The sequence below is a fragment of the Mustela lutreola genome, chromosome 11, assembly GCF_030435805.1.
Source record: "Mustela lutreola isolate mMusLut2 chromosome 11, mMusLut2.pri, whole genome shotgun sequence".
Lineage (NCBI taxonomy): Eukaryota > Metazoa > Chordata > Mammalia > Carnivora > Mustelidae > Mustela > Mustela lutreola.
The window spans coordinates 24,966,572-24,994,182 of record NC_081300.1 but is presented as its reverse complement, the minus strand read 5'-3'; the positions used below and the strand labels follow the sequence as shown (position 1 = coordinate 24,994,182).

The 27,611-nt window shown below is 50.3% G+C and overlaps 1 protein-coding gene across 1 annotated transcript in view; it reads right to left on the bottom strand.

Moving 5' to 3' along the window:
• SMAD7 (SMAD family member 7) overlaps positions 1 to 7,928 on the bottom strand; it is a 30,000-nt gene extending 22,072 nt beyond the window's left edge. The window contains exons 1-2 of the mRNA XM_059139178.1: positions 7,302 to 7,928; positions 5,941 to 5,994 (exon numbers count right to left, since the gene is read on the bottom strand). Of these exons, the coding sequence (XP_058995161.1) occupies positions 5,941 to 5,994; positions 7,302 to 7,914 (667 nt within the window). The 5' untranslated portion in view covers positions 7,915 to 7,928. The remainder of the gene's footprint in view (positions 1 to 5,940; positions 5,995 to 7,301) is intronic.
• Positions 7,929 to 27,611: the final 19,683 nt, after the last annotated feature.

Sequence of the window (27,611 nt, the reverse complement as noted above, 5' to 3'; positions counted from 1 at the left end):
ACAAATAAATAAAAACACCAAGATGAATTTTTAAGCACATTCTAAACAGCTTTAAAGAGAAACCACACATTCCAAGCAGCTGACTCCTGCTGCGAGGACGCTGATTATTAACGGACTGCTCAGGCTTCGCTGCCCAGGGCAAGACAGACCACAGCACCTTGTCACCCGTCTGGGCTACGGGCAGCCAGTTAATCATTGGTCAAGTCAGGCTCCATCACAGACTGGCTGGAAATTTCTCTTTTATTGCAAATCCCCCATTGAGAAAACCAGGTAGTTCCCAAGGTCAAAGAACGCCTGGGTTCTGTTCTCAACCCCCACTGCGGTCTGCCTACCAGCTATCGCTCGATCAAGGGTGAAGACTCTGCTCAGATCCTGGGGCCTCTCTGCCACTCCCACAGACCAGTCTCTCCCTCATCTTGTGAAAGATAAACTTCCCAGTTCTTTAGGACTTTTTCAAGACTGCCCTTGGACTAAAAAAGTCCTTTTTTTTGTTTTTGAATCTTATTTATTCCAGGCTCCCTGTCCACGCCTCGCTGAGCAGGGAGTCCAATGTGGGGCTCGATCCCAGGACCCTGGGCTCACGACCTGAGCCAAAGGCAGACACTTAACCAACTGATCCACCTAGACCCCAGCTTTTCCCTTTATAAATGACGCGTAAGTAGTATGGGAAAGCGTACACATCTCAGAACCACTCCGTGAATCCTACTCCTGTACATGCCTGCATAAAGCCACCACCACCAGATCAGGACAGAGAACATCTCAAGGCTCACAGCTGGAGGGGAAATACCTCCTTCCAGGACTGGTCCAAACTCCTTGTCTCTAAAAACCTTCGCGGGCAGCCCCAGACCTGTAAGCCTCCCCCACCCCCCCACACCCGCCTTCCCTGTCCTCGGCTCCCATAAAATCTTTCTGGCACCCAGCACTTGGGAGTTCCCTTCTGCCGTCTTTGCTGATCGTTTCCCTTCAGATCCCACCTGTCCTAGCCAGACTAGAAGCTTCTCTTCAACATCTGTCACCCTCGGGTGCTCAGCACAGTGACCTGAATGTTCACGAGGATCATTAATGACAATTCTACCTGAGAAATAGACTTGACAGTCTCCCTCCAAGCAACTAAACAAACAAACAAAAAAAGTCTCCAAACCACAACTAATTACGCCATGAAACAAAGATACACAAGACCCTGTAAGCTGTGTCACGCACCACTAACAATGCCAAACTTCCAGAGAGCCCTAGAAAAAAGCTAGCTCAGGAAAGAGGCTTCCTGGTGTCACCCAAGCACACAATTCCAGCCCCCCAACCACCCCAGGTGACCAGCAGCATGTCCCCGGGGTAGTGTCCTAACCAGCTTCCCACTGGATCCACTTGGCCAGACGGGCCAATAGAAGCCAAAGTCAAGAGCAGCCCGGAGGCAAGGAGCCCATCAACAGTCTCTATTCCCCTCCTCAAAGAAGAGGTGAGGGGCTGAGCAGGGCTTAACACAGGACCCCAAAACCACCACCTCTGGGTTTCTCCCACCTGCCCCTGCATTTCTCTTTGTGGCTGGAAGAACAACTTTTCAAAAATTCTCACCAGGGGAAGGGGGAGCGCAGGCGCCGCAGCAGTGGGCAGGGGAGAGAGAAAAAGACGGCGTGTAATCTCTTTTTATCAGGGTGAAGTGTAATTCCTAACAGGAATATACAGTTTTACAGGATACACTTAATCAAATGCAAAACAATAGGGGGAGCAGGAAATGGAGCTGCTTGTTAACTGGTGGAGACCCTACGCTTTCTAAACTACTTTGATGGCCTTCACCATGTTCTAGAGATAGGCCCTAGCTACCCACAAGCGGAAGACACACCTCCCCCACCCCCGTTAAAGATGACAACTGATCCACAGCCACGGCCCCCTGCTCTCCTTCAGTTTTGGCTGGCTCGGTCCCAGGGGCCAAGTGTGTTTCAAAGGAAGAGCCCAGCATCTCGTGGGGCAGAGCTGGGACCACATTCAGGGTGTCAGCCCCGCTCAGATCAAAGGTAAGCCAGGTCGGCACCGACAACCATAAGCGTTTTTATGAAATGGTGCTCTGCCCTTCTACAGAGCCTTTGATCTCAGGAGGGATTTACAAACATTAATTAAGCCTCCCTACCACCCCTGTGAAGTAGCAAAGTATACCTGTTCGACCCGCACCCGGGTAAACTGAGGCGTCCCTGACAGTCCAAGGGGCCACCCAGTGAGAGCTGGGCCATGCCCGAGAGCTCATCTCGCCCCTCCCAGAGCTCTCCCTCCCCCGGCATCCCCGGCCCCCGAAGGTAGTCAGGCCAAAAGTCCCAGCATCCAGCCTGACCTCGAGCTACACAGCCAGGGGCTCGCAGCTTGTAAAGGTCCAAGAGACCACACACCTCCATCCCTCACCCACTAAAAACCTCCAGCAAGACAGACCTCCAAAGTTAGTGTCTCGGTCTCTGCCCTGTGTCACCGCTCTCCAGAGCCCAGGCTGCGCGCGCGCGCGCGCGCGCACACACACACACACACACACACACATTCTAGGCCATTCCTGGCTCTCACCCATCGTTAAACATTACCAAGCACCCAGTTAAGTGCTGGGTTCTCTGGGAGGAAGACAGTCCTTAAAAGACGCTAACCTGGGGACCAGCCAAGGAACAAGCTGTTCAGAGGGTACAAGGTGAGGGAGCTGGAGATCCAACTTCTCTCACCAAGAGAATGATTCCTGGAGAGCCTGGATGCTCTGTCAACTTAGTTCTGAGCTTCGTTAAGGGGCACCAGAGCCAGAGGAGCTCCAACCCCACTCCCTGCCAACCACAGCTGTACCCTCAATGCACCAGCTCTGCCCCCTATCACAAGCCCATGAACCCTGGGGACAGCACAATCCATGGCATCAGAATCATTCACATTTTTAGACAGGCACATCACCAGGCCTGTAGAATGAATGAATGAACCAGTTAATGAGCCAATGAATGAATCATTTAACTCTTCACTCTTTGATCTAGATTTAAAGAGGTTCGGAAAAGTTAAAAGGCATGCGTTAAGAAGTAAAAACAGGGCTAGATCCCAGACTTCCCAACTACGCTTTGGAGGACTGATCCACCTAGTGGGTACCGATCACCTGGGTCCCCAGCCTACTCAAGTAGTTGTCTCCAGCAAGGACCCCCTCCCACCGCCCACCAGTCAAGCCCTCTCTGCACCATCAGATACAATCCGGAGGACACAGGGAGCGGAGCCCACAGAGCACTCCCCTCAGCAGCCCCAGACCATAAATCAGCTGCTACTCTGAAACAGCACGTCCTTATCCCTTGTGGGAAGGGAGGGAGTCTTCTGGACTTCAAATAGCCCCAAGTCCCAGCCATCTTGCCCCTAGGTTCAGTTAATGTCTCTTTCCCGGAAAATCCTGCTGGTTTGGGACCACCCGGCACCCATGTCTAGAAGCTACCCCAGGACGGCCTGAACCACAGCAAAATAGGAGCTCCCAGCTTTAAGCCCTGGAGTTCCTCCAAAGGCTGCAGAGGTACCAGGCCCCAAAGGCCTCTCTTCCCAAGCTGGAGACTTCCCAGAAGGGATTCTCTTAGCTGTGCGACTGGCTAAGATTTTAACAGTTGTCCATTGTAAAACCTTGTAACTGGTTCTCACCTAATCACCCAAGACCAAAAATCCAGCCTAGAGCTCAGACGCTTAAGAATGCAATGAGCTGATCTCAATTCCCCAGCCAAGTGTTCTCCTCCCCCGTGCAAAGTGTAGACAAAAACCTGGGGCAGCATCCCATCTGTGTGTGTGACTTCAAGGCCCGGGTCCCTGCCCTATCTCCAGCCCCACCATTCCCAGACCTGGCTACCCGCCAGGGTATGAAGACAATTCTTGGTTGGGGGGGTGGTTTTGCCCCTTTAACCACCTCCTGCCCCTACACAACAGCTCCTTTTTTCATTCTTTTGTTTTTGTTTTGTTTTGTTTTGTTTTAAACAAAACGTTTTTGGGTGAGTAACCAGCTGTTTGAGTTTCCGATTGGCAGGCTAATCACTTCCTATTGGCTGATCTTGAAAACTTTTCTCCCCCTTGGAAATGGCACACTCCTGTCTTTGTGGCTTCTCTGTTTACACACATTTTGCTACCTAATGTCAACACTTGCTAATGAATAAATCTATCACTCCACTCACAGAAAATGAAGTCCTGGCCTGACAAGAGGACTGCCTGCATCCATCCTATGAACGGATTTATCCTCATGTCCCTGCAGGAGACCCAAGACGACACCCTCCCTTTCTATGCTTTCAGGTTTCCACAAGCATTTATCGACCCCTAGTAATCTTTACTCCTGGGACCAAGGTGAATGGTCTTTCTCTCCTTTATGGATTCCCTCCAGATGGGAAAGATGAAGTTAAAACCAGAACAGGGCAGAGATTGGCCCCTTGTAGGACGAACCTCACAAACACTGGGTCTCGATATCGAAGCCCAGCCAGAAGCCCAGCCAAGCTCCGTTCTAGAACAGAGCATCGAACAGAGCATCGTGGTGATGTTTGTTACAAATACACAAAGCCGGTTATCTCATTAATGACCATTTATCTGGTGTTTTGTAAATCGAAAGCAAAATATCTCGGGCTTTGCAGGCAGTGGTTAGCCCAGCACCAGGCAGGCAGCAACGCCTCCCGACTTCAGGGAGCGGAGGAGTCCCGGGAGGGCTGGCTGCAGAGCACAGGCTTCGGTTACACCGTTCATTAAAGTATTTAATTTATGACAACGCCCCAGCAAAACTTTTAATTAGTGGGGGGAAAGGCCCAACGGCCAAAACTCATGAGGCGGAAGGACTTGTGGAATTCCAAGAGAGAACTGGGGCCCAACCCTTCACGTCTCCTGCGCCCAGAACCTTGGCCAAACAAAAACGTCACAAGGGTTGCAGTTTTCAGGTACCAGGACATGGGTCTGAAGGCCCAGGTTACACACAGTCCCTGCTTTTCAGGGGGTGAATCCCTTCTCCCCTCACCGTGCAAGAAGGGGCTCGAGGACACTGGAGCCCATCCCTGCTGGCACTCCCGGGTCCCAGTTTTCGCTGCCCCGCTGCCCCCTGGCACTGTGTGCCCCAAGGGTGAGCCCCTGCCCAGCCAGCCAGCAGCTGAAAGCAGACGACCGCAATGGGGCTGTGCCAGTCTCAAATGGGCTTCCGCTCTGGCCCCGCGCCACCCAGTGACAAAGCAACAGGCAGGCAGAGCTATGCTAAAAACTCGTGTAGTCCCAAGAATTCTGAGAAAACCCAGGGACGAAGTGACTTCCAGGTGTCCTCTGCTTCTGTCGCCTTCACTTGTTTTTGTTTTGTTTTATTTTAGAGCGGAAAAGTGTCCCAACCTACGGGCACAGAGGCACAGTAACAGAAAAATCATTTCCCTGATAAAACATGTCTACTGGCCAGGTAGAAAGGCTTGTTTACAGATTTTCTAACCTCTTACTTTCAACCAAAGCCTTCCCTGCCCCTTTGAAACAGTCTTCTCTCTCCTCAAATTATCCATTCTTCTCACTGACTCTTCTGGCACTCACAAGGTCTGCATTTTCCCAGCAACCTGTCCTATTTGGCGCTGGAAGACACTCTGCGTGGATCAAATTCTACGTGTTAAAGCTGAGCCAACACTGGTGAGAGTGAAAATACGTTAAAAAAAAAAAGTAACAAAACGTTAAGGAACACCTTTGCAAAAAAGAAAATCGAGATAGACATTCATTCACACACGCACGCGCATGCGCGCGCGCGCGCGCGCGCGCGCGCACACACACACACACACACACACACCCCCAACCCAGCCACAACAAAAACAGAAAAATCCACCAAACTTCCAACAGAGGAAGCCCAGAATCACCTCGGGGCAAGCCCAGCGCCTCCCCAGAGCCGCTGCCTCGACAGAACGATCCGAGGTCTAGAGGCTCCACGTCTAACTTAAGATAGGAAGGATATTTTTAAAATCATCCACTCACCAGTTGGTTTGAGAAAATCCATCGGGTATCTGGAGTAAGGAGGAGGGGGAGACTCTGGAATTAAAAAAGTAAGAGAAAATAAAGGCCGAGCCATGAGAGAGAGAGATAGAAACTTACGATAACAGAGGCATTCTTTCAGCCCAACTGTTTGTCTTAGCTGTGGGGGTTGGAGGCAGGGCCGCGAGGCGGTGATTGCCTTGATATTTAGCTGTCAGATAAACAAAAGAGGCCGCCTGGCGCCAGCCTCGGCGCTCCGCTCCTCCACGTCTGCAGCAGCCCCGCCGCCGCGCTCCGCCGGCCCGGCTGGAAAGCACCGGCTCGGCCGGGGCCGCGCACTTCACAGTTCACGGGGCGGGGGAGGGACAAAGCCCCCTCCCCTTCCCCAACCCCGACTCCGTCCTCCTGTCCGCCTGCCCGCCGGGGGCGCCAATTCACTCCCCGCGACCCCCCGCCCCCGCCGCACACGCGCGCAGAAAACTCGGGGATCCCCTTTCCCAGCCCACCCGGGAGACGCGCCCCAAGTGCGCGGGCGAACTTGGGAGGATCTGCGGGAGCCCGAGGCACATCCCCCGCGACGCACAGAGACGTGGAGAAACGGGAAGCGGTGGAAAAGGCTGAAGGAGGCTGGGGTCTCCGAAGGGAGGCCGAGGCTTGGAGGAGCAGGGGACAGACCACCTTACAGTCAATTCTCTGCTTTACTGTACTGGAAGAAGGGAAAATGCTGGGGATACCCAACTTCTGACCACTGGCTCTTTTCCATTCTGACTGGCGGACTTGAGCGTGAGAAACCCAGCTGGGCCTCCCATCCTAACCCCCTCTGCCCCAAGACCCCAGGGCTGCGCGGCCAGGGAGGATCCCGACAAGACTCTCCTTGTTTACTAAACGCACAGAGACTCCCAGCTTCTACAACTCGCTTCTCCCAACCTTCCTTGGCGGGCTTGGACAGAATCCAACTCGGCCACACACCTCAACGCTTTTCCGGGTGCATGGGAGGCGTGACCCCCCACTTCTCTGTGCACCCCCAGCCGATGTGGAAATAAAAGCAACTCATTTTTAACCGCTTGCCTGGGAAAAATGTGCCTAGACAATGCCCTCAACCCACCTAGGGGCAGCAGAGCAAAAGAACCTGGAAGGGAACCCCCAGGAAATGCCCTTGCAGTTTCCCCGTGTCCTGTTCTCCACTTTTGTCCCCAAAATCTTCCCAGGAGAGAATGTACACCCTTCCCAACCAGCGCGCGCGCGCGCGCGCAAACACACACACACACACACACACACACACACGCCCCGGGGGGTTAGGGGGTTCTTCCACTTGTGCGCCAGCGGAAGGGAAGGGAGGGGGTGCGCGCAGATCAACTTCTTACCTAGTTCGCAGAGTCGGCTAAGGTGATGGGGGTTGCAGCACACCAGCTCGGGGTTGATCTTCCCGTAAGATTCACAGCAACACAGCCTCTTGACTTCCGAGGAATGCCTGAGATCCGGCCACCTGAACACTTTGCACAGCAGGAGGGGGAGCGAGTAGGACGAGGGCGGCTGCGCGGGCTGCGAGCCGGCGGGCGCCCCCAGGCCCAGCCTGCAGTCCAGGCGGCCGGGCAGCAGGAGGCACGCGGTGCGCGTACCGCCGCGGGACTCCACGGCCTGGAGCAGCAGCTCCAACTGCCGTTCCTTCAGTTTCTTGAGCACCGAGTGCGTGAGCGCCTTCAGATCCGCCTCGGCGCCCCCGGCCGCGCCGGCGCCCGTGGCTGGGGGGTGGGGATGGTGGTGACCTTTGGCACCTCGGACCGCCTTGCCCAGGCAGCAGCCAGCCCTGCCAGCGCCGCCGCCACCGGCCCCATGTGCCCGGCCGTCCGTCGCCCCTTCTCCCCGCAGCTCGCCGCCTCCTCCGCCTCCCCCCGCGCCCTCCTCCTCGTCCTCGCCGCCGGGCGCACGGCTCCTCCAGAGACGCCGGACGAGCGTAGATCGTTTGGTCCTGAACATGCGGGGCGAGGAGGCGAGGAGAAAAGTCGTTTGCCGGCTAAGGAGCGAACATGACCTCCGCACACCATGAAGAAGTCGGGCGCCGAGTTGGGGCAGCAGGCGCAGGCGATAGCAGCAGCAGCAGGGGCCCGGGCAGGAGCGGCGGCGGCCCGAGGGGCGCTCCGTGGCATGCGCCAGTCTCCCGGAGACCGGGGCGCGCGCGGGGGCCCGGGGGCGCCCGCCGGGGCTCGGGGGCCTGCGCTCTGGCTGCCCCACCCCGCGCGGCCCGCGCCGTGCGCGGCTCTCGGGCCCCGGAGCACCCCGGAGGAACGCGGCCGCCGCTTCCCTGGGGGCGGCGAAGCCTACCCCAGTCGGCGCCTCCCAAAAAAGAGGCCCCCCCGCAGCGGCTCTCGAGAGTCGGGCTCGCCAGCCTCGGCTTCCTACATGGAAGATCCGCGGGGGCAAAAAACGAAAGACGTTCGGCTGGGCTGCTGGAGGGAAGAAAAAGCCTCTTTCCCCCTTGCTAAGCAACTTAATTTGGGGGTGGGGAGAACAAGCAATTAAAAAAAAAAAAAGCAGGCACGCGATTTATTTTTTTCCTCTATATCCTTAGTAACCGGATCTCCTCGAATTCCGTGCACACGAAGACTCGGGGGAGGGGGCCGAGTGGACTTCACCCCGCATGAGATGTCTGGCGAAATAGGAAGGCTCTCAAAAATCTAAGAACCAAATATGCAAAGCCCAAAATGAAAAACACCACCTCCTCGCACCCCCGGAGGTCTGGGGGCGTCCGGCTGGAGCTAAGGTTTAAAAAAAGAAATGTTTACAAAGTAGAACAAGACGTTTGAGGGGTGGAAAAAAACGTATCCACGAGTTACATCCCCCTTTTTTCCTTACAGAGCCCCGCTGGTCTTCCTCTCCTTTTCTTCTGCCAAGAAAAAAAAAAATCGTATATTTTTTTAATCCACAGAAAGCTCTGGCTAGGCTGCTTCAATCCGCGGCATCTGGGTGTTTCAGGGGAGTCTGGTCTTTCCTCCTGCGCTCCCGGGGGCCCCGGTCCTCGGCGGGGACTTCCTCGGGGCTGGCGGGGGCGCAGGGGCAGAAGATGCTGCTGCTGCTGCGGCGGCGGCGGCGGCTGCGCCCGGCGGGGCTGACAGCGCGGGGGAGGGCGGCGCGGCGGCGGCGGCGGGCCCCTGGCGGGTCGCGCGCTCTCGCCCTCCTGGGCGCAAGCTGTTCACTGACGCGGGGGCCGCCGGCGCCCCCTCCCCTAGCCGCGCCTGGCCGCCGGGACTCCCCGCAGGAGCTGCTCGCCCCGACCCGGCTGCGGCGGCAAGGAGGCCCGGGTGTCCTCACGCCGCCTCCTCCACCAAGACTCTCCTCGTCGCGCCCGGGAGCCTCCTTGTCCCCCGTCCGCCCTCTCCTGGCGCTCGGGTCCTTCTGCCGCCGCCGGGGGCTCGCCGCGCCCCACTCAGGGTCTCCGGGGCCGGACGCTCGGCAGCTCGGCGCCGGCGGGCTGGCTCTGTCTCGGGCAGCTCTCTCCCGCGCGGCGAGCGGACCGAGCACGGCGCCCGGCTGGCTCGGCTGGCGCGGCTTGGGGACAGGGTACTCCGTGCGCCGAGCGAGAGAGCGAGTGTGCCCGCGGCTCGCTGCCTCCCGCAAGGCCTCCCGCCCCCGCCCCCTTCCCTCCCCCTTCCTCCCCCTTCGCTCCCCCGCCCCCAGCCGCCGCCACCGCCGCCGCCGCCTCCTCCCCGCCCCCCGCTCCCCCCGCCTCGGGCCCTCTGCTCTGCTGGTTCCACTGCGCAGTGGCGCGCCCGGCTCCGGCCTCGTCACGTGGCCGTCTAGACACCCTGTCGCTTTAAAAAAAAAAAAAAAAGCGATTGTGTTTCGCAAACAACAGATCGGGTTTCTAAAAGCTATTTCTCCCCCCGCCCCCCCGTCACCGCCACCCCCTCCCCAGCCTGCAGAAGGGGGACCATGGTGAGGGGGGTGGGTAAAGGTGGGGAGCCTTGCAGCTCCCAGAATCGATTAGCCCTGGCAGGATCAGAGAAGAAACGGGAAGACCCGACAGCACCGAGCGGGCTTCGCCGGCAGGTTTTGGAGCGGAACGAACCGGTCGGTGGCCCGATTTAGACCCAGCCCGGGAAGCTCAGCGGTGGCTGTCCCGCGCGCGCTCGCCCTAGCGCTTCATTCATTCGTTTTGTTTTAAAGGCCCTGGCGGCGGATCCCCTGGCCGCGCGGGAGGGAAGGGGGAGGAGAGCGCTGTCTCCGTTCAGAAGACATTTACACCGGACTGGACCCAGGCCCTGGGAAGTGTGCGCTGGAGGGAACAGCCGGGCCGCCGAGGGCGGGGAGGCGGCGCGAATGTGACCTCAGCGGCGGCCGCGCGCTCCCTCCCGCCCTCTCCCGCTCCGGGCTCGGGTTTCTAGGACTGCCTGGAGAAGTGTGTCTTGTGCACAGCTCTGGAATGCATTTGGCAGGCTGACGGGCTGCGAGGGGCAGCATCCAGGCTGGAGAAGGGGCGGGGGCGGGGGGGGGGCGCTCTCCAGCCCGCCGCCGGCAGGTTTCCTCCGGAGCCCGGAAGACCTCCGGCACCCCGCCTCCCGGCGCGGGAAGGTTACCTTTCCTAGCCGACCTGCCTGGGGCATGCATATGCATGCGGGGCCTGTTTCTGAGCCCTTCTCGGCCCCGAAGCTTTCAAGGTGCTTAGGGTCATAGAGTTTATCGCCTGACCCCCTGTTCGGGAGAAGCACAGACCCAGCTGGCCGGTTACTGCAAGGAAATGGGTAAGGCCTCCGAACGCACAGGACCAAGATGCGTTTATTTCGTGAAAGCTGATGGTACTGAGAAGCGAAATGATTTAAATATATACACATCACTATTGACGAGGCCACTAGTTGGCATGGTGATCTAACCTCACAAATTATTCAGTGAAATAAAAAAATTTTAAAGTCATTTACAATTGTACTATCAGGACAATAATAAAACTCATGGGGATGAGATGAACGACGAATCTTTATAAAAGGTAAAACGTACTATTTTCATTATCCCAGCTAAATTATACGTTCTTAGAAGGAAAAGGGATAAATAGCTTTACAACCCCTTCCCGTCCAGCAACTTCAGAGGCCCATGATTTACCATACATCCTTAGTGAACATTTAGGAATCAATTCAGGACAACACAAAGGGGCATTTGGATCACTCCCCCCAAATCTAACAAAAGCACCTTTGGAGGTAAAAATGTGAGAGAAAAATCAGCGACATCGATTACAGGATCATCTCCAGGGAAGGGAGTCCTGAAGCTTATTCACGGTCGCAGAAATGTATGCAGGAGAGGGCAGAGCTGGCATTTTAAACATTTACTTTGAAAGGCCACATAGCTGCAGTTGCATAAGATCATAATTTTATTGTAAATAAAAATGTTTCCTATTGAAAATGGCACTGAGACTGTGGGGGGGGGGGGTAACTTTGTAAAGAAGCACCTTGCAAAGAAACCAGCCCAGAAGGACGTGGTCGGAGGGGAGGTTTGGCTCTGGGTGATCCTATCATCACACGTGGGAAAGACAAAAGAGACAGAAACCAGATTTCTGGGAAATGTATAATATAACTCATCTTAGAAGGGCTTCTTAAGAATCCCAGACTGGAAGTCAGAAAACCTGGTTCCAGGCTGGGGCTCTGCCCTCCTTGTGCAATAACTTGCACCAGTGGGGATCCTCACGTTCAACTTAGACTTGGCAGGGATTAAAAAGCTTTCTGGCAAGTTTCCTGCCCTCTCAGGGTCCCATTCCTTCTCTCTGCTCTGGGCCTCGCTGGAAGATCTTTGCTTTTCAAGAGAGGCTAGGCAAGGCTGCAAAGCGACAAGAAGACATAAATAAACAGAGAAATCAAATGTCATAATTCTAATGAACCATCTCCGCTAAGTGGAGAACGTGCAGAGTCTTTGAGAAATCTGGCCAGTGGTGCCAATACTCCGTGATGAGAGGCCAGAGCACTCACACAGGGCAGGTAGGCTTAGTGGGTGTTTCAGGAGCTGAATCTGACGTCACAGCTTGTCTGAGTAGAACATGCATATACTTGCAGAGCTATGTTCCCATATAGTGTAATTGTGGGTGTTTGAATTCAGGCGTCGCCTCTGCCTTACCCTCTGTGCACAGCTTTCGTCCATTTTACTACCCTAGGGAGATGAGGGGTGGGATGAAGGACAAGTTAGCTACAGTGAATGATTGGTCCTGCTTTATGGCTCCCGCGCAACCCCTGAATCAGTCGACATCGCCAAGCCTTCCTGAGAACCAGCCCCACCCCGCAGCATTCTTGTTCCTTTCCTTTCCAAGAAAGAAGCCTGGCCATGGAGGACCTCCTGGCCGGCTGGTGTGCCTAGAAAGGGAGTTCCTTTCCTTTCCACCGGAGTAAATGAGACCGACAAGCACCCCGTTTCAAACTATTCTGATCCTTGAGGACGGGGGGGGGGGGGGGGGGGGGGAAGTTTAGGAGTTCACCAAACTATTGTGAATGAGTTTGATTCTAATCACTTGCTGGCAGGGAATATGGAATAAAATCTCTCATTTGCAGTTGTTTATTTCCTGTTGTGGCTTCTATTTTCATCTTTTAGTCACTTTGGTGATAGTAATCAAACCCTAATCACGGTGCAGCCACAAGTCACAGAGACCAAAATAACTTGCAGCAGAGTTCTGACAAACAAGGATGGAGTCAGCTGAAGACCTGGCTACTTCATCACTGGCCGCCGGCCCCCGGAGGACGGTGGGGGCTGCCACTTGACTGACCGCCCGGCTGAGCATCTAGGGGCAGGAGGAAACTGGAGGGAAGCTGGTCCAAGGCCCCTGGGCTCCCAGCAGTCGGGGGCCTGGGCGTGCACGAGGAAGACCTGCCGCCCAGCGGCGGACGCAGAGGAGAAGCAAGCGGACCCTCCACACTGTCAGGGGAGGGAAAGTAGGAATGAAAGAGACCCTGCCAACTCCACACCTACAGGCATCCGTCCACCGAAGCCAGCTTCTTCCTTTCCATCCTTTCCTCATCGCTGGCGGTTCCGGGAAGAGAGGAGCCCAGAGGCCCCAGAGCACATGTGGGTGGGTGTGCGCTGGTAGAGCTGAGGACAGGGGTGAGGCAGGGAGGAGGATTTTCTTCTAGCAGAAGCCAAAAGACGAAACCGTTGAAGAGGCCAAGAAAGTGTTGGAAAATATCGACATTTCTTGCACAACCGTCCCCTGAAAAATGTGTGAGTGAGCTCTAAACCATCCTGAGCTGGCAGCAGGACAGATGGAAGCCATGGTTCATGCACAGAAGACCGCACGGGTGAGGCCGATGCGACAATCGGCGCTTCTTGGCTTCTCTTAGGAGAGCAAGAACGTAAGTGAATGAAAATGCATCTAATTCACAATCCAATAGAGATGTGATACGCCCCAACTCATCAAATATTCCTGCAGCACAGACACGCTGTCAGCTGATCCATACTATTTGCCAGAATGAGAAGAACATCGTTATGGAGGAATGAGAGAAACAGCCAGAAAAAGTAAAGATCGAGGACCACAGAGCCATCCAGATACATCGTCGTGTAGGGGATATGGTTTCCTCCAGGGAGGGGCACCAGCTGACCAGCAGAGTGGGCTGGGAAACCGCCACAGAGAACTTTCTGTACCTTGATGAGTTTGGGCACCACGTGAATGTGTTACTTATTCAAAAAAATAGAGATTTCATTATTTATTATTATTATTTTTTAAAGATTTTACTTATTTATTTAACAGACAGAGATCACAAGTAGGCAGAGAGGCAGGCAGAGAGAGAGGAGGAAGCAGGCTCCCTGCTGAGCAGAGAGCCCGATGCGGGGCTCAATTCCAGGACCCTGGGACCATGACCTGAGCTGAAGGCAGAGGCTTTAACCCACTGAGCCACCCAGGCGCCCCTTCACGATTTATTATTATTATTCTTTAGAAATCCCTGCCTGCTTTTCTCATTTCCTGAAATTTGCTGTTCTGATGTCCTTGTAGAAAAAGGGCTAGTTGGCAAGGTCCCATGTGGAAGTGAGGCCGCAGACAGCTTCTCTCTCTGTGGGGCAGTTACTACAGGAAGGCCGATGACAACAGAGGCCAATGTGTCATCCCAGACGGCATGGGTGGAGGCTGCCTCGTCATGACCCTGGCAGGAGTCACTGAGGAAACACGCCAGTCCTAATCAAAAGTCATTCTAGATATCAGTCAGGTGCAAGTTCTAACCCAGGACGGAGGGCCTCGTAAAGACTGATGTGCGACGACCAGAAGTGCAGGAAGGAGCCTGCCCCAAGTTCTGCCCCTGAGAACATGAGAGCTTTGCTTTTTAGAACAAAGTGTGTCCACATGCGTCTCCATCCAGTCAGCCAGCATTGATTCCAGACGAGACCGCTAAGGGATCTAAGGGTGGTACCAAAGAGCCTATGCCCTCAAGAATGATCTAGAAGGGGGCTAGAAGTAGGGAAATAATCAGCCCTCACCAATCGTGACCAAAGCTTCCCCTGTCAGTAAATGCAGGCGCTTGCCCGAAGAATGGAAAACTAAGCCATTTATTCTGTCTGGGAGGGAGAGGTGCAGAAAGCTTTCTCAAAGAAAGAAAGATTTTAGACTAACTAGATGGGCTAAGATGACTAACCGGGCAGAGGGGCTCAAGGTATGAACGGTCACATTCAAAAGGGAATCACGAAAGAAAGAGACAAACTGTAGTTTTCTGCCAACTTAGAGCTAACTCCTCAAAACCCACGCCGTGCTCGTCACTGCGCGTGTACCGCTCTGTCTAAAAACAGCCCTGAGCCTCAGGAAGTCCGTGATGGAGGGGAGGCCCCTGCCGTCGGTGTTCTGGGGATCATCTCCCTCAGAATAAAGCTTTTTTCATAGAAAGGGATGGCAGGACCCACACTAGAACATCTGAGTTACAGGAAAGCTTCTCTTCAAATAACTGGAGAAATTTCCACGATCTCCCCTTCTCAGATCAACAGTTGGCCTCACCTGTGTGGGACTGGTTCGTGTCACAGAACGATGCCAGTTTCAACACAAGGGGAAGGGAACTTCCACAGTGAAGTAGGCCTCTGACAGCTCAGAAATGGGAGTTCTTAAGCTAATGCTCTCAAATGCCAATGGCAAAAAATTACTATTCACCACTGCAGCATACGCAGACATACGATTTGGATGATTTGCACAGGCACTAAAAAAATATTTTAAAGACAGCAAAGTAGGGGTGTCTGAGTGGCTCCATCCATTGGGTGTCTGCCTTTGGCTCAGGTCACCTCCCCAAGGTCCAAGGATCAAGTCTCACCATGGGTCTCCCTGCTCAGCGGGGAGTCTGCTTCTCCCCCTCCCTCTGTCTCTGCCTCTGACATGTGCTCATTTGCCCTCTGTCTCTCTCAAATAAATAAATTAAAATCTTCAAGATATTCAAGATAAATAAATATATAGACAGCAAAGCAAGAAAATAAACCTTGAGCCTAACTTGAACGCCCCTTAAGGAGCCCTGGAGTTATTCCCTGCTGTCCAGGCCTCAGGCAGCACAAAGTGGGGGGGGTGGGGTCAAGCGTGGGGGAGAGGGAGTGTCTTCATTTGGGCCTTCATTTTGACCTTAAACTTTCTAGCTCCTATCTCCTTTCCAGCTTGTTTGCTCTCCTCTCAGGAAAAAGACCCTGAGGGTCAAAGCATCCCGTGATGCTTCAAATCTACCCCCTCAAGCTATGAGGACTGCCCGGAGCCAGCAAGACCCCGCCCGCGACTGACCCTGAGACCTTGATGGATTTTACCTTCACTGTCTACCTGCAGGCACCCACCTACCATTGCCCCACCTGGTGCTTGCAGAAACCTCAAGTATTTCCAGCCCTTCAGAGACAGTCTTTGAGATTCATGCACCATCTTCCCAGGATGGGCCTCCCTGAAATAAATTCTTATTTCACCACGCTTTTTTCCTCTGCCTCTGGATTTTTGACAGCAGGGAGTGGCTGGACGTGATCTGTATGGGACCCCCTCCGTCTCTTGCACCCCTGTGCTCTGGCTACAAAGCCACAGTGAAAACAGATGCTCCGTCCCACCAAAAAACAAAACAAAACAAAAACAGATTTCCTGCTCCTGGTAGAATTGGATTCCTGGGGCACCTGGGTGGCTCAGTGGGTTAAGCAGCTGCCTTCGGCCTCAGGTCATAGTCTCAGGGTCCTGGAATCGAGCCCCAAATCGGGCCTCTGCTCAGTGAGGACCCTGCTTCCCACCCCCCCACCCCGCCTGCCTCTCTGCCTACTTAAGATCCATCTCTCTCTCTATCAAATAAATAAATAAATAAAATCTTTGAAAAATTGGATTAACAAATTAACCTGAGCTATTTTTCTGATTCTCTCCCCCTCCCCAACCCCATTTTTATCTTTCCCATTCCAGCAGTCATTAGGAGATGCATTTGGTGCTCATTTCTGCCTAGAAAGTGCTGGGTAGGATCCAAGTAATGAGACATCTGGTCATGGTGAATCAGCTGGGGCTGTGTGCGGAAGGGGCGAAGGACGTCTGTAGTAGGAGCCCAAGTCATGCTGACCACACATGCTGGTCGTGGCCCGTTCTGGGACCCACCAAAGGAGCCCGGCCCCATGAGTGATGGTGAAGGAATTTCTACTGGTGAGTTCCTAAGGGAGTAGAAGAGACCCTCAGCCCTGTCTTGGGATCAACTATACTTTTCTGCCATGACTAGTTTCGAGGCCCTAGGAGAGCCCATTTCCATAGTCTGTCTGCTTGCTTCATCCAACAAACACCGCATTAACAACATCTTGTGTGTGCCAGACCTGGTGTGAGGTTCCCAGCACAAAGCCCTCACCCCGGGGTTGCTGCGTTCTGGCTTGGACACCGCTCCAGCACAAGCACTATGTAAACGAAGTCGTATACAGATGCTAATTATCATGATTATCATGGATTCTGAGGTGGGGGGGCCCACCCCGTAAGCTCATTTTGCCCAACCTTCCTGGTAGGAAATGAAGCTTTAACCGGAGATCAGTGCCCTAGGGGTAGGGTAAAGAAGGGAGAAGTCCTGTTTCTGGTGTCTGGGACTCTGTGTGGGTTTCCCTGGGACGAGTTGGGACAGTGGCAAGGAAGGCAGGCCAGCATCAGAGTTTAAAAGCAACGAACCCGATAAGCTTGGGAAGTCGTTTTCCTAGAATGAGAGAGCGTGAACACAATGAAAAGTGTTTCTCATTCTTTTCTAGCATGACTATGAGTCAGATATATTTTCCTATGTCCTAGAAATAACTTTGTTGGGAATTACGGCCGGCAAGGGAGAAGGAAAGAAGAGGGCCACCTTCCTGGGGAAGGATGTGCCCAGCGGGTGGGGATGCCGTGTGCGGAGCTCAGCCCCCGTCCGCCACCAAACCCCCCAGGAACTTTGGCTGTGAAGACTTTCCAGGTTGGGGGAAAACACGATGTGTTGTCGGTGAGAGATCAGAAAGTGGCAGTCACGTGAGTGGGAGCTAGCAGCAGTTTTCAGGGTTACCTGGTCCAGATTCCAACGTATGCATAGTGGGACACAATTTGGCGAGTCCAAAAGGACACGAAGAGGGAGAGTAAGGCTTCCTTCTTCAGGACCAGGCCGCACTCACTCCTCCTGCAAGGCCACCTCCCCGGCCCCGACCCCCTGGAGGCAGCCCTTGTTATAGCCAAAGAGGCAGAAACTGAGTCAGACGACCAGGCTCACCTGTGCTTTGAAGGGCAGCCCTACAGAGCCACCTGCCTATGTGACATCTCCCCTTGGATGTCTCAAAAGTGAGCTCAAGTTTCTGTACCAAACAAGGGGTCATTTTTTTTTTCTTTTAAGACTTTGTTTATTTACTTATTTGACAGAGAGATAGAGAGAGAGACCACAAGTAGGCAGAGCAGCAGGTTGTCCACAGAGCAGGGAGCCCTATGTGGGGCTCGATCCCAGGACCCTGAGATGAGATCATGACCTGAGCCTTAGGCAGCTGCTTAACTGACTGAGCCACCCAGGCGCCCCCCAAACAAGGGCTCTTCTTCCCAGAACCTGTTTCTCCTCCCAAGCTCCACTCTCAGAACCTTGCGCCTCCGTTCAGTAGCGGGAATCTGTCTTTCTCCCTCACTTCATACCCAAACCAGACTTCAGCACCTTGTCAGCTTTACCTTCAAGATGCCCCTCAACCCCTCTGTTTTTCCCCAGGTCCTGCCAGTGCAACCTGCACCAACGCAGGCCACCAGCCCTCTCTGGTGAGTGGTGCACACAACGCTTTGTCCCTTCGGCTCTTCCCTCAGACCCACTGCTGAGATGGGTCTCGGTGCTCGCCTGACTACACCACCACTCTCAACAGTCTTCCTACAACCCTTGGAACAAGGACAAAATTCCCTTCCTTGGCCTATGAGCCTTGGGTGACGTGATACTCATCTTTCCCCTCGCAGTCACCTCAGTGTCTTCCTTCCACCACAGGGCCTCTGCACATGCTTTCTCTCAGCCTGAAATGTTCCTCTCTCCTCTCCTAAGGCTCTTCTGGGCTCCCAGTCTTTGAGATCAGTTCACCCCGCCCATATCTATGCCCTAGGCATCTGCCTTTGATAGTACTTACAAAGCAAGAACTTCTAGATTTAATTCTAATTCCTTGGTTAATGCCTGTCCTCCAATCCCCAACTGTAAACTCTTGTGAGGGCAAGGGCCATATGTGACAGGACCTCAAGCACTGTGAGAGCATAGAATGGTGACAATTATTGTACCAGAGGAAAGCACAAAGCACCCTAGCCCTGGAGCCAGGAGTGTTGTGTTCAAGGACCAAGTCTGTCAGCATTGGCTGTGAAATGGGGAAAATAATACCAACATGGAACAGTCTTGAGATGAAATGAGTTAACTTCTGTCCAAGGACACTGCAGAGATGGAGCTACAGAATCATGACATAAAAAGAAACTCCAATCAGGCATTTCCAAGCCTAACATTGAGTAGGGTCTGCCTCTACAGGCTGGTTGACTGGAAAGCACTCTATTTGTGGAATTACTGCTAGATGCGTTTGTATAGTAAATTTGTTTTGTTTGTTTGTTTTTCAAGATTTTATTTATTTATCTGATAGACAGGGAGAGAGGGAACACAGGCCGGGCCGGGGGAGAGGGAGAGGGAGCTTCAGGCTTCCCGGAGAGGGAGCTTCAGGCTTCCTGTTGAGCAGGATTCCAGGATCATGACCTGAGTCAAAGACAGATGCCTAACAACTGAGCCACCCAGGTACCCCTAAATTTGTTATTATTTCATGGCTATATATACAAATATACAGCTCAGATCCCTTCCTCTTTTTCTCCTTGAACAAACAAGAGCATATTAAGTACAATCTCATGGTGAGGATGGTGAAGAAACTGACACCAAAACAATCTGAAATTTGTTTAAAATTGCACAAACACGCAAACCTTACTTTTTGAAAAACAAAAGAAAAATTGCCAAAAGGGGCCTAGGAAAACAGATATAGGCTCGCTTGGAAAAGCCCAGAGCCCTAAAGTGTTGACAGGGTTCTGGCCTTTCCAAAGGAGCCCCATGTCCTCTGCCTGTGCTTTTGCATCTAACAGATCCTGATGTAAAGAGAGGACAGTCTCAGGCAGTGGGTGGGGTTAGAGATCCCCAACTCTTCTTCTAGCTCTCCTCAAGCTAAAGGGGAGGGCTTCCTCCTGGCACATCGGTCTTCTACTGGTTCTCTGTCACACCAGAGACACTCAACAGGCACCTAGTCTATCTGTGTACTAAATCCCTGAGGATGTTAGAGTAGGGGGACACACCCATTCCATGTGCCCCCCACCTCCCTCCACCCTGCCACGAATCACACTCACCCTTCACCCCAGCCAGCTGTCTCCCAATGTACTCCCCTGGCTTGAGAAATGCATAAGTAGAGGATTCGATTAAATCCCTTCAGGCCCCAGAAGACACTCAACAAATGTGTGTTCTCTTCCTCCTCCTCTCCAGGTAATGGATAGGGACTGCCAGGAGTTTCCTCTTCCAAGAGAATACAGTCCATTGCTCCAGAATTCCACTCTCTGCCTCCACACAGCCTTCTAGCCCAACACTCAATCTCTCACGGAATATTCTTGACACTTGAAAGGATCTGGCCAGCACATAAGCCAATGTGGCTGCGTTCTTTAATTAATATTTATTGAGTGTCCTTATTCGTTGCCTGGCAAGCACAGTATAGAGCTAAAATATCTATTTCCTTTCCTCTCCAAGAAAATACATTCCTGGACAACCCTGGTACATGGACAAGCCAAGTAAAGGAGCAGCACACTCCGACAACAGCAAAACTGAGTTGGGAGTCAGTGAGGGGACAGAAGCAGCACACAGGGGTCAGGAGATAGGAACTGGAGTCCTCTGATCACCGCCCGGCTACAGGACACCCAACAGGTAGTGTCTCTTCTCAAAATCTGTCTACACAGGTGTAATTGATAGTATCACCCTGTCTGCTTCCTAGGGATCTTGTAGAAACTAGGTGATATCATGTAAGTGATGCCTTTTGCAAAGCCTAATACACTCTACAAATTCCAGATGTTTCTCCCAAGTAAAATCTTCCGTGCCTGTCTTGGTAGACACAAAAACTGAATCAGGTTTAAAGAAAGGAAACCCAGGGAGGTGAAAATCTGACAAATGCCTGTTTGAGCATCACTTTAGATTCTGAAGCTCTAATCCAAACTACAGAAGAGCTCCTTCATTCTTGGAAAAATACTAAATATGTTTACCTTCAGTTATATGAGTTATACATATGTACATGTATATCATATACCCGCCCCCCCACCCCGACATACACACATTTGGAAGAAGGGGAATCCATTGGAAGTCCCTTTGCAAACACTGGGAGCTGTGTATTTGCAAAAGTAGAAAACTCTAAGCGGATACAGTATTAATAAATTAGACCATGAATGAATATAATACAGAGTTAGGTGTGCAAACTTCAGAATTTTAATTCCATACAATCCTGGCAGATATGTAAATTGGTATGATCTTTCAGGACAGCAGTAGATAATTTCAGTTAAGAGTCCTAAAGGGAGTGCCTGGGTGGCTAAGTCGGTTAAGTGTCTGCCTTCAGCTCAGGATATGATCTCAGGGTCCTGGCATCGAGCCCTGTGTTGAGTCGGGCTCCCTGCTTAGCAGGGAATCTGCTTCTCCCTCTGCCCCTTCCCTACTCCAGCATGTGCACACACACACTCTCTCTCTCTCCCTCAAATAAATAAATAAAATATTTTTAAAAGCCCTAAAAATGTTCCTATCAATAGGGGCATCTGGATGGCTCAGTTGGTTGGGTGTCTGACTCTTGGTCTTGCTCCGGTGATGATTTCAGAATGGTGGCTCATCCCATGTCCAGCTCCAAACTCATCGGGAAGTCTGCTTGAGAGTCTCTTCCTCCCCTTCTGCCCCTCCCCCCACAAAATAAATAAATAAATAAATAAAGTCTTTCAAAAATTAAAAAATGTTCCTATCAATAAACAAAATGTGGTCTAGGGGCGTCTGGGTGGCTCAGTGGGTTAAAGCCCCTGCCTTCGGCTCAGGTCATGATCCCAGAGTCCTGGGATAGAGCCCTGCATCGGGCTCTCTGATCGGCAGGGCGCCTGCTTCCTCCTCTCTGCCTGCCTTTCTGCCTACTTGTGATCTCTCTCTGTCAAATAAATAAATAAAATCTTTAAAAAAAAAACAACAAAAAAAATGTGATCTATACACACAATGGGATATTATTCAGCCATGAAAAGGGAGGAAATGTTCTGAACACATGTTGCAACATAGATGAATCTTGAACAGATTATGCTGTGTGAAACAAGCCAGTCACAAAAGTCCAAATATTCTGGGACCACGCTGAATCTGAAGTACTTAGAGGAGTCAAACTCATAGAAACAGAAAGTTGAACGGAAGTACCAGGGGCTGGGGAGAGAAGCTTACAGGGAGTTAGTTTAATGGGTTTAATGGGTTAGTTTCATGAGTACAGAGTTTCAGTTTTGCAAAATGAGAAAAGTTCTGGAGGTGGATTGTGGCACAACAGTGTGAATGTACTTTAATGCCACTGAGAAATGGTCAAGATGGTAAATTTCATGTTATGTATATTTCACCACAATCCTTTTAAATTCTAAATATTTTGTTTATTTGTTTGACAGGGAGAGAGAGAGAGAGAGAAAGAAAGAGCAGGGGGCAGAGAGAGGGAGAAGCAGGCTCCCTGCTGAGCAGGAACCCTGACACGGGGCTCCATCTCTGCACCCCAGAATCATGACCTGTGCCGAAGGCAGATGCTTAACAAACTGAGCTATCCAGGCCCCCTATTTCACCACAATTTTTCAAAAAATTTTCCTAATTTATAACCCAGGAATCCATCTATGAATGTATCCAAAGGGTATAATCAGAAAAGACAGCCAAGATGTTTGTACAAGACGGCTGACTTAAGTCCTATTCTTAAAAGAGTAGAAACAACCTAACAGCAAAATAGTAGTAGAATCAGTAAATAGATTACTGAATATCTGTTGGGAAACACGATGCAGCCATTCAAAAGCTTGCTTTATAAGAATACATAATGACAGCAAAATAGTCAAAGAAAGAAGATTCAAAACCGTCTACCCAGGGTGATCTCAATTTTGGAATATGCATACTGCTTATTTGCAAGGGAAAAAGATCATAAGAGAACAAACCAGGGGTTATCTCTGTGTGGTAGCCATTATAGAAGATTCTTTTTTTTTTTTTTTTAAAGATTTTACTTATTCATTTGACAGAGAGAGAGATCACAAGTAGGCAGAGAGGCAGGCAGACAGGTGGAGGGGCGCAGGCACCTCGATGAGCAGAGAGCCTGATGTGGGGCTCCATCCCAGGACCCTGAGATCATGACCTGAGCCAAAGGCAGAGCTTAACCCACTGAGCCACCCAGGCGCCCCATAGGAGCATTCTTATCTTCTATACATGTTTCCTAATGTTCTGTGATGAGTATGCACTAATTACTTTCATATAATTACTTTCATATGGGGAAAATGATAAAGATAACCAGTACTGGTTATCTGCTTCATTCCATAAAACAGAGGAAATTTCAGATGGAGCAAAGATTTAAATAGAAAAACTAAAGCCATAACTGTATGGGGCTGGAACTCCTGACTGTGGCCAAGTAACTGTGGCCCCATATATTTCGTGCTGCTTTGGGGCCTCTACAGCAGTCTTGCTGAAACTTCAGGGATATTTATATCAGCAATTGCCTAAAGATTATTTGTCAGAAGTAGGAAAGAAACATAAGGTCGGATGTGTATTTCATGCTTGAAGAGGATGTGGTTGACAAGTATGATTCATATGGGTTTAGCTAAAATGTCCAAAACAGTCTTCGTTACATGTTAAATAGAGGTATTGGAAGTTGACCAACTGAAACTATAAAATGTATTTGAAGAAAAGCTTCCATTTTCAATGACACCCAAAAAGATAATATCCTTAGGGAAACCATTCCAAAAATATGCATGGTCTATATGAAGAAAATTTTCAAACACAAAAGAAGACTTGATTATATGGAAAGACATACCCTCTTCTTGGATAGGAAGATTCAGTGGTACGAAGTTGGGAATCTTTTTCAAATTAATGTATAATTTAACTTGATCCCAATGGAAGTGCCAGAAGGATTTAAGCTAGGGATATGCAGGGGCATCAACCAGACTGATAGACTAAGCCTAGAATTTAAATGAGACGCAGATACCAGGTAAAATTTGAAAAAGCAGGGGCATCTGGGTGGCTCAGTCGGTTGGGTGTCTGACTCTGGGTTTCGGCTCAGGTCATGATCTCAGGGGTGTGAGATGGAGCCCACCCTGTCAGGCTCCGCACTTAATGGGGGAGTCTGCTTGAGTTTCTCTTCCCCTGCCCCTCCCCTTGCTCACACATGTACACACACACACACACACACACACACACGCTCATGCACTCTCTCTCTCTGTCTCAAATAAATAAATCTTTAAAAAAGAAGCTGAAAAAGCAGTGTGTGGGACAGGGACGAGTCTGACCAAATGTTAAAAAACAATATAAAGCTGAGTAATATTCCATTGTATATACACACACCACATCTTCTTTACCCATTCATCTGTTGATGGACGTCTGGGCCCTTTCCATCTTTTGGCTATTGTGGACATTGCTGCTATGAACATCGGGGTGCATATGCCCCTTCAGATCACTGCATTTGTATCTTCAGGGTACATACCCAGTAGTGCGATTACTGTCATTTGTAACCACGTGGATAGAGCTAGATGGTCTTACGCTAAGTGAATTGAGACAGAGAAAGACAAATACTATATGATTTCACTCATATGTGGAATTTAAGAAACAAGATAATGAATAGAAGGGAAGAGAAGGAAAAATAAAATAAGATGGAAACAGAGAGGGGAGCAGACCATAAGAGACTATAGGCAACAATGGAGGGTTGCTGGAGGGGAGGTGGGTGGAGGGATGGAATAAGTGGGGGAGGGGCATTAAGGAGGGCCCTCGATCGCCTGGGTGGCTCAGTTGGTTAAGCAATTGCCTTCAGCTCAGGTTGTGATCCCAGAGTCCCAGGATCGGGTCTCGCATCACACTCCCGGCTCCATGGGAAGTCTGCGTCTCTCCCTGACCTTCTCCCCTCTCATGCTCTCTCTCTCTAATAAATAAATAAAATATTACAAAAAAAAAAAAAAAAAAAAGGAGGGCACTGGATGTAATGAGCACTGGGTGTTATATGCAACTGATGAATCACTAAATCCTACCCTTGAAACTGATAATACACTATATGTTAACAAAAATGAATTTAAATTAAAAAAATTTTTAAGAAACTATAAAGCTTTAGTAATTAAAATAATGTTTTACTGACACTGGCATAAATACAGAGATCCATGTGACGGAACTGAGAGGCCAGAAATTGGTTTAAATATATGTACTTTCGGTCAATTATTTCTCAATAAAACTTTTGAAAAAAAATATAGAGTTTTTTCAAAGAACCCATATGGCTTTGGTAATTTTCTATGTTATATGCCCACTTTCTACTTTGTTAATTTTCGCCCTTTTTTAGTGTTTTCTTCCTTTTTCCTTCGTGCTTAATATCCTCTCTTTTTCCCCTTACTAATTGAAATCTGTTAATTTGATCACTGATTTTTCACCTTCCTTCTTTTGTAATATCTGCATAAGACTTCATGTAGAACTTTAATTGCAGCTCTCAAGATTTGACACTTCATGTTTTCATTGTCAGTAAGTCAAAAATATTTTCTACTTTCCACTTGGTTGTAGGTTATTTTAATTAATCTAAAAAAATTTTTTTTAGGTTTATTTATTAGTTTAAGTACTCCCTACGCCCAACATGGGTCTGGAACTCCTGACTCTAAGAACAAGGGTCACAGGCTCTTGCGAATGAGCCAGCCAGGTGCCCCACCCCGCCCCTCCCCACTCAGGTTACTATGTTGCTTGGTTTCCAAACATTTGGGAGATTTTCTTTTTTTTTTTTTAAAGATTTTATTTATTTATTTGACAGACAGAGATCACAAGTAGGCAGAGAGGCAGGCAGAGAGAGAGAGAGAGAGAGAGAAACAGGCTTCCTGCGGAGCAGGGAGCCCAATGCGGGGCTCGATCCAGGACCCTGAGATCATGACCCGAGCCGAAGGCAGCAGCCCAAACCACTGAGCCACCCAGGCGCCCCCATTTGGGGGATTTTCTAGCTATCTCTTTGCACCTTAGTTTCACAGTGGTCAGAGAACATACTCTGTATGATTCCAAACATATATGGAATTTAATTTTGTATGGAAATGGTACCTCAAACCAGTGGAGAGAAAATTTATAAATAAAAAAATTATATTTATTTATATATTTTTAGATATATTTTTATACATAAATATATACATATATTATACATATATACACTATATATACATATATATTCTATAAAAAATTACATATCCAATAAATAGCATTGGACAACTCAATGAAGACATGGAGGAAAACAGTACTGGTTATCTACTTCATTCCATAAAACAGAGGAAATTTCAGATGGAGCAAAGATTTAAACAGAAAAACTAAAGCCATAACTGTATGAGAAGAACCTAAGAGGGAATTCTAAAATCTCAGAGTAAGAAAACTTTTTCTAAACTCAGAAGCCTTAAAAGATTGGCAAATTTAGCCTACATGAAATATTCAAATCTTTGCTGGCCTAAAGTACCCCAGACTCGCTCTTACAGGTTTAGGTGAGAGGGCAAATCTTGGGGAGGGTATGTGCAGAACTCTGCACTGTCAGAATTTAGGACTCAGGAATTCTCATGGCCATGAGCTGAAGTAGGGGAAGAATTTAAAATCCTGGTACATGAGGAGAGCCAAGAATCTCGCCGTGTTAGAAAAGCATATGGAGGGGCGCCTGGGTGGCTCAGTGGGTTAAAGCCTCTACCTTGGGCTCAGGTCCTGATCCCAGGGTCCTGGGATCAAGCCCCGCATTGGGCTCTCTGCTCACCAGGGAGCCTGCTTCCCCTTCCCTCTCTCTGCCTGCCTCCCTGCCTACTTGTGATCTCTGTCTATCAAAAAAAGAAAGAAAGAAAGAAAGAAAGAAAGAAAGAAAGAAAGAAAGAAAGAAAGAAAGAAAGAAACAAAGAAAGAAAAAAAAGCATATGGAGGGCGCCTGTGTGGCTCAGCTGGTTAAAAGACTGCCTTGGGCTCAGGTCATGACCCTGGAGTCCTAGGATCGAGTCTCGAATTGGGCTCCGTGCTCAGCAAGGAGTCTGCTTCTCCCTCTGACCCTCTCCCCTCTCATGCTCTCTCTATCTCTCTCTCTCTCAAGTAAATAAATAAAACCTTTAAAAAAAAAAAAAAAAAAGGAAAAGAAAATCATATGGAGGGGCACCTGGATGGCTGAATTGGAAGATCTCATGGTCATGAGTTGGAACCCCACATTGAGTGGAGAGATTACTTAAAAAAATAAAATCTTAAAGGAAGGAAGGAAGGAAGGAAGGAAGGAAGGAAGATAGGCATATAGGAATCGTCATAACTTTGTCCCCAACTTGCTGGGAGATCTGGAACGTGTGCTTCAGCTTTAGCACAGCCATGTCAATGAAAGCCATCAATTGTCCAGGCTCCTAATTGGATGTGTGGTCATAGTGGTGGAAGCCCTCCACACTGAGCATATTGTTCAGGAGACTGGATTCCATCTCCATCTAGGTGCTACCACTCAACCAGCCCCATGACCATAGACACATGCCTAAATCCCAATGGGGCCCAGTTCCTCAGCTATCAAGTAGGGATGTCATGAGAGACAGGGGTGAGGAGCACCAACACTAAGGTCAGACCACCTACCTGGGTTCCAGTCTTGGCTCTGCCCCTTACTGGTGATGTGCCTTGTATTCACATCTGTAAATGGGGTTGACAAGACTAGTTCCTTCCCCGTGGGATTTTTCTGGAAATTAAAGAGATTAATAATTTTATTAATATATGTGAAGTGCTTAGAATGGTACCTGACACATAGTCTGCGGTCAGTGGGTGTTAGCGGTAAGGTAAGTCTCTCCTGGATCTTGTTATGATTATTTAAATGGAACTGAACTTGAAAGAGACCAACTCTTACTCTAAGAGGTAAATGACTTCATTTGTAGTCAAAGATGAAACTTTAGATCCTGACATAAGAGATGCTAGAAAGTCTTTCTCCTTGGGAGTTATGGACTCAGAATCGGGGAGAGTTTTAGAAATGATCAATAAGAGAGATCATCCGGCCTGTTGGAAGACTTTCAGGGACTGAGAATTCCCTGCTTTCAAGGAAAACTGTTT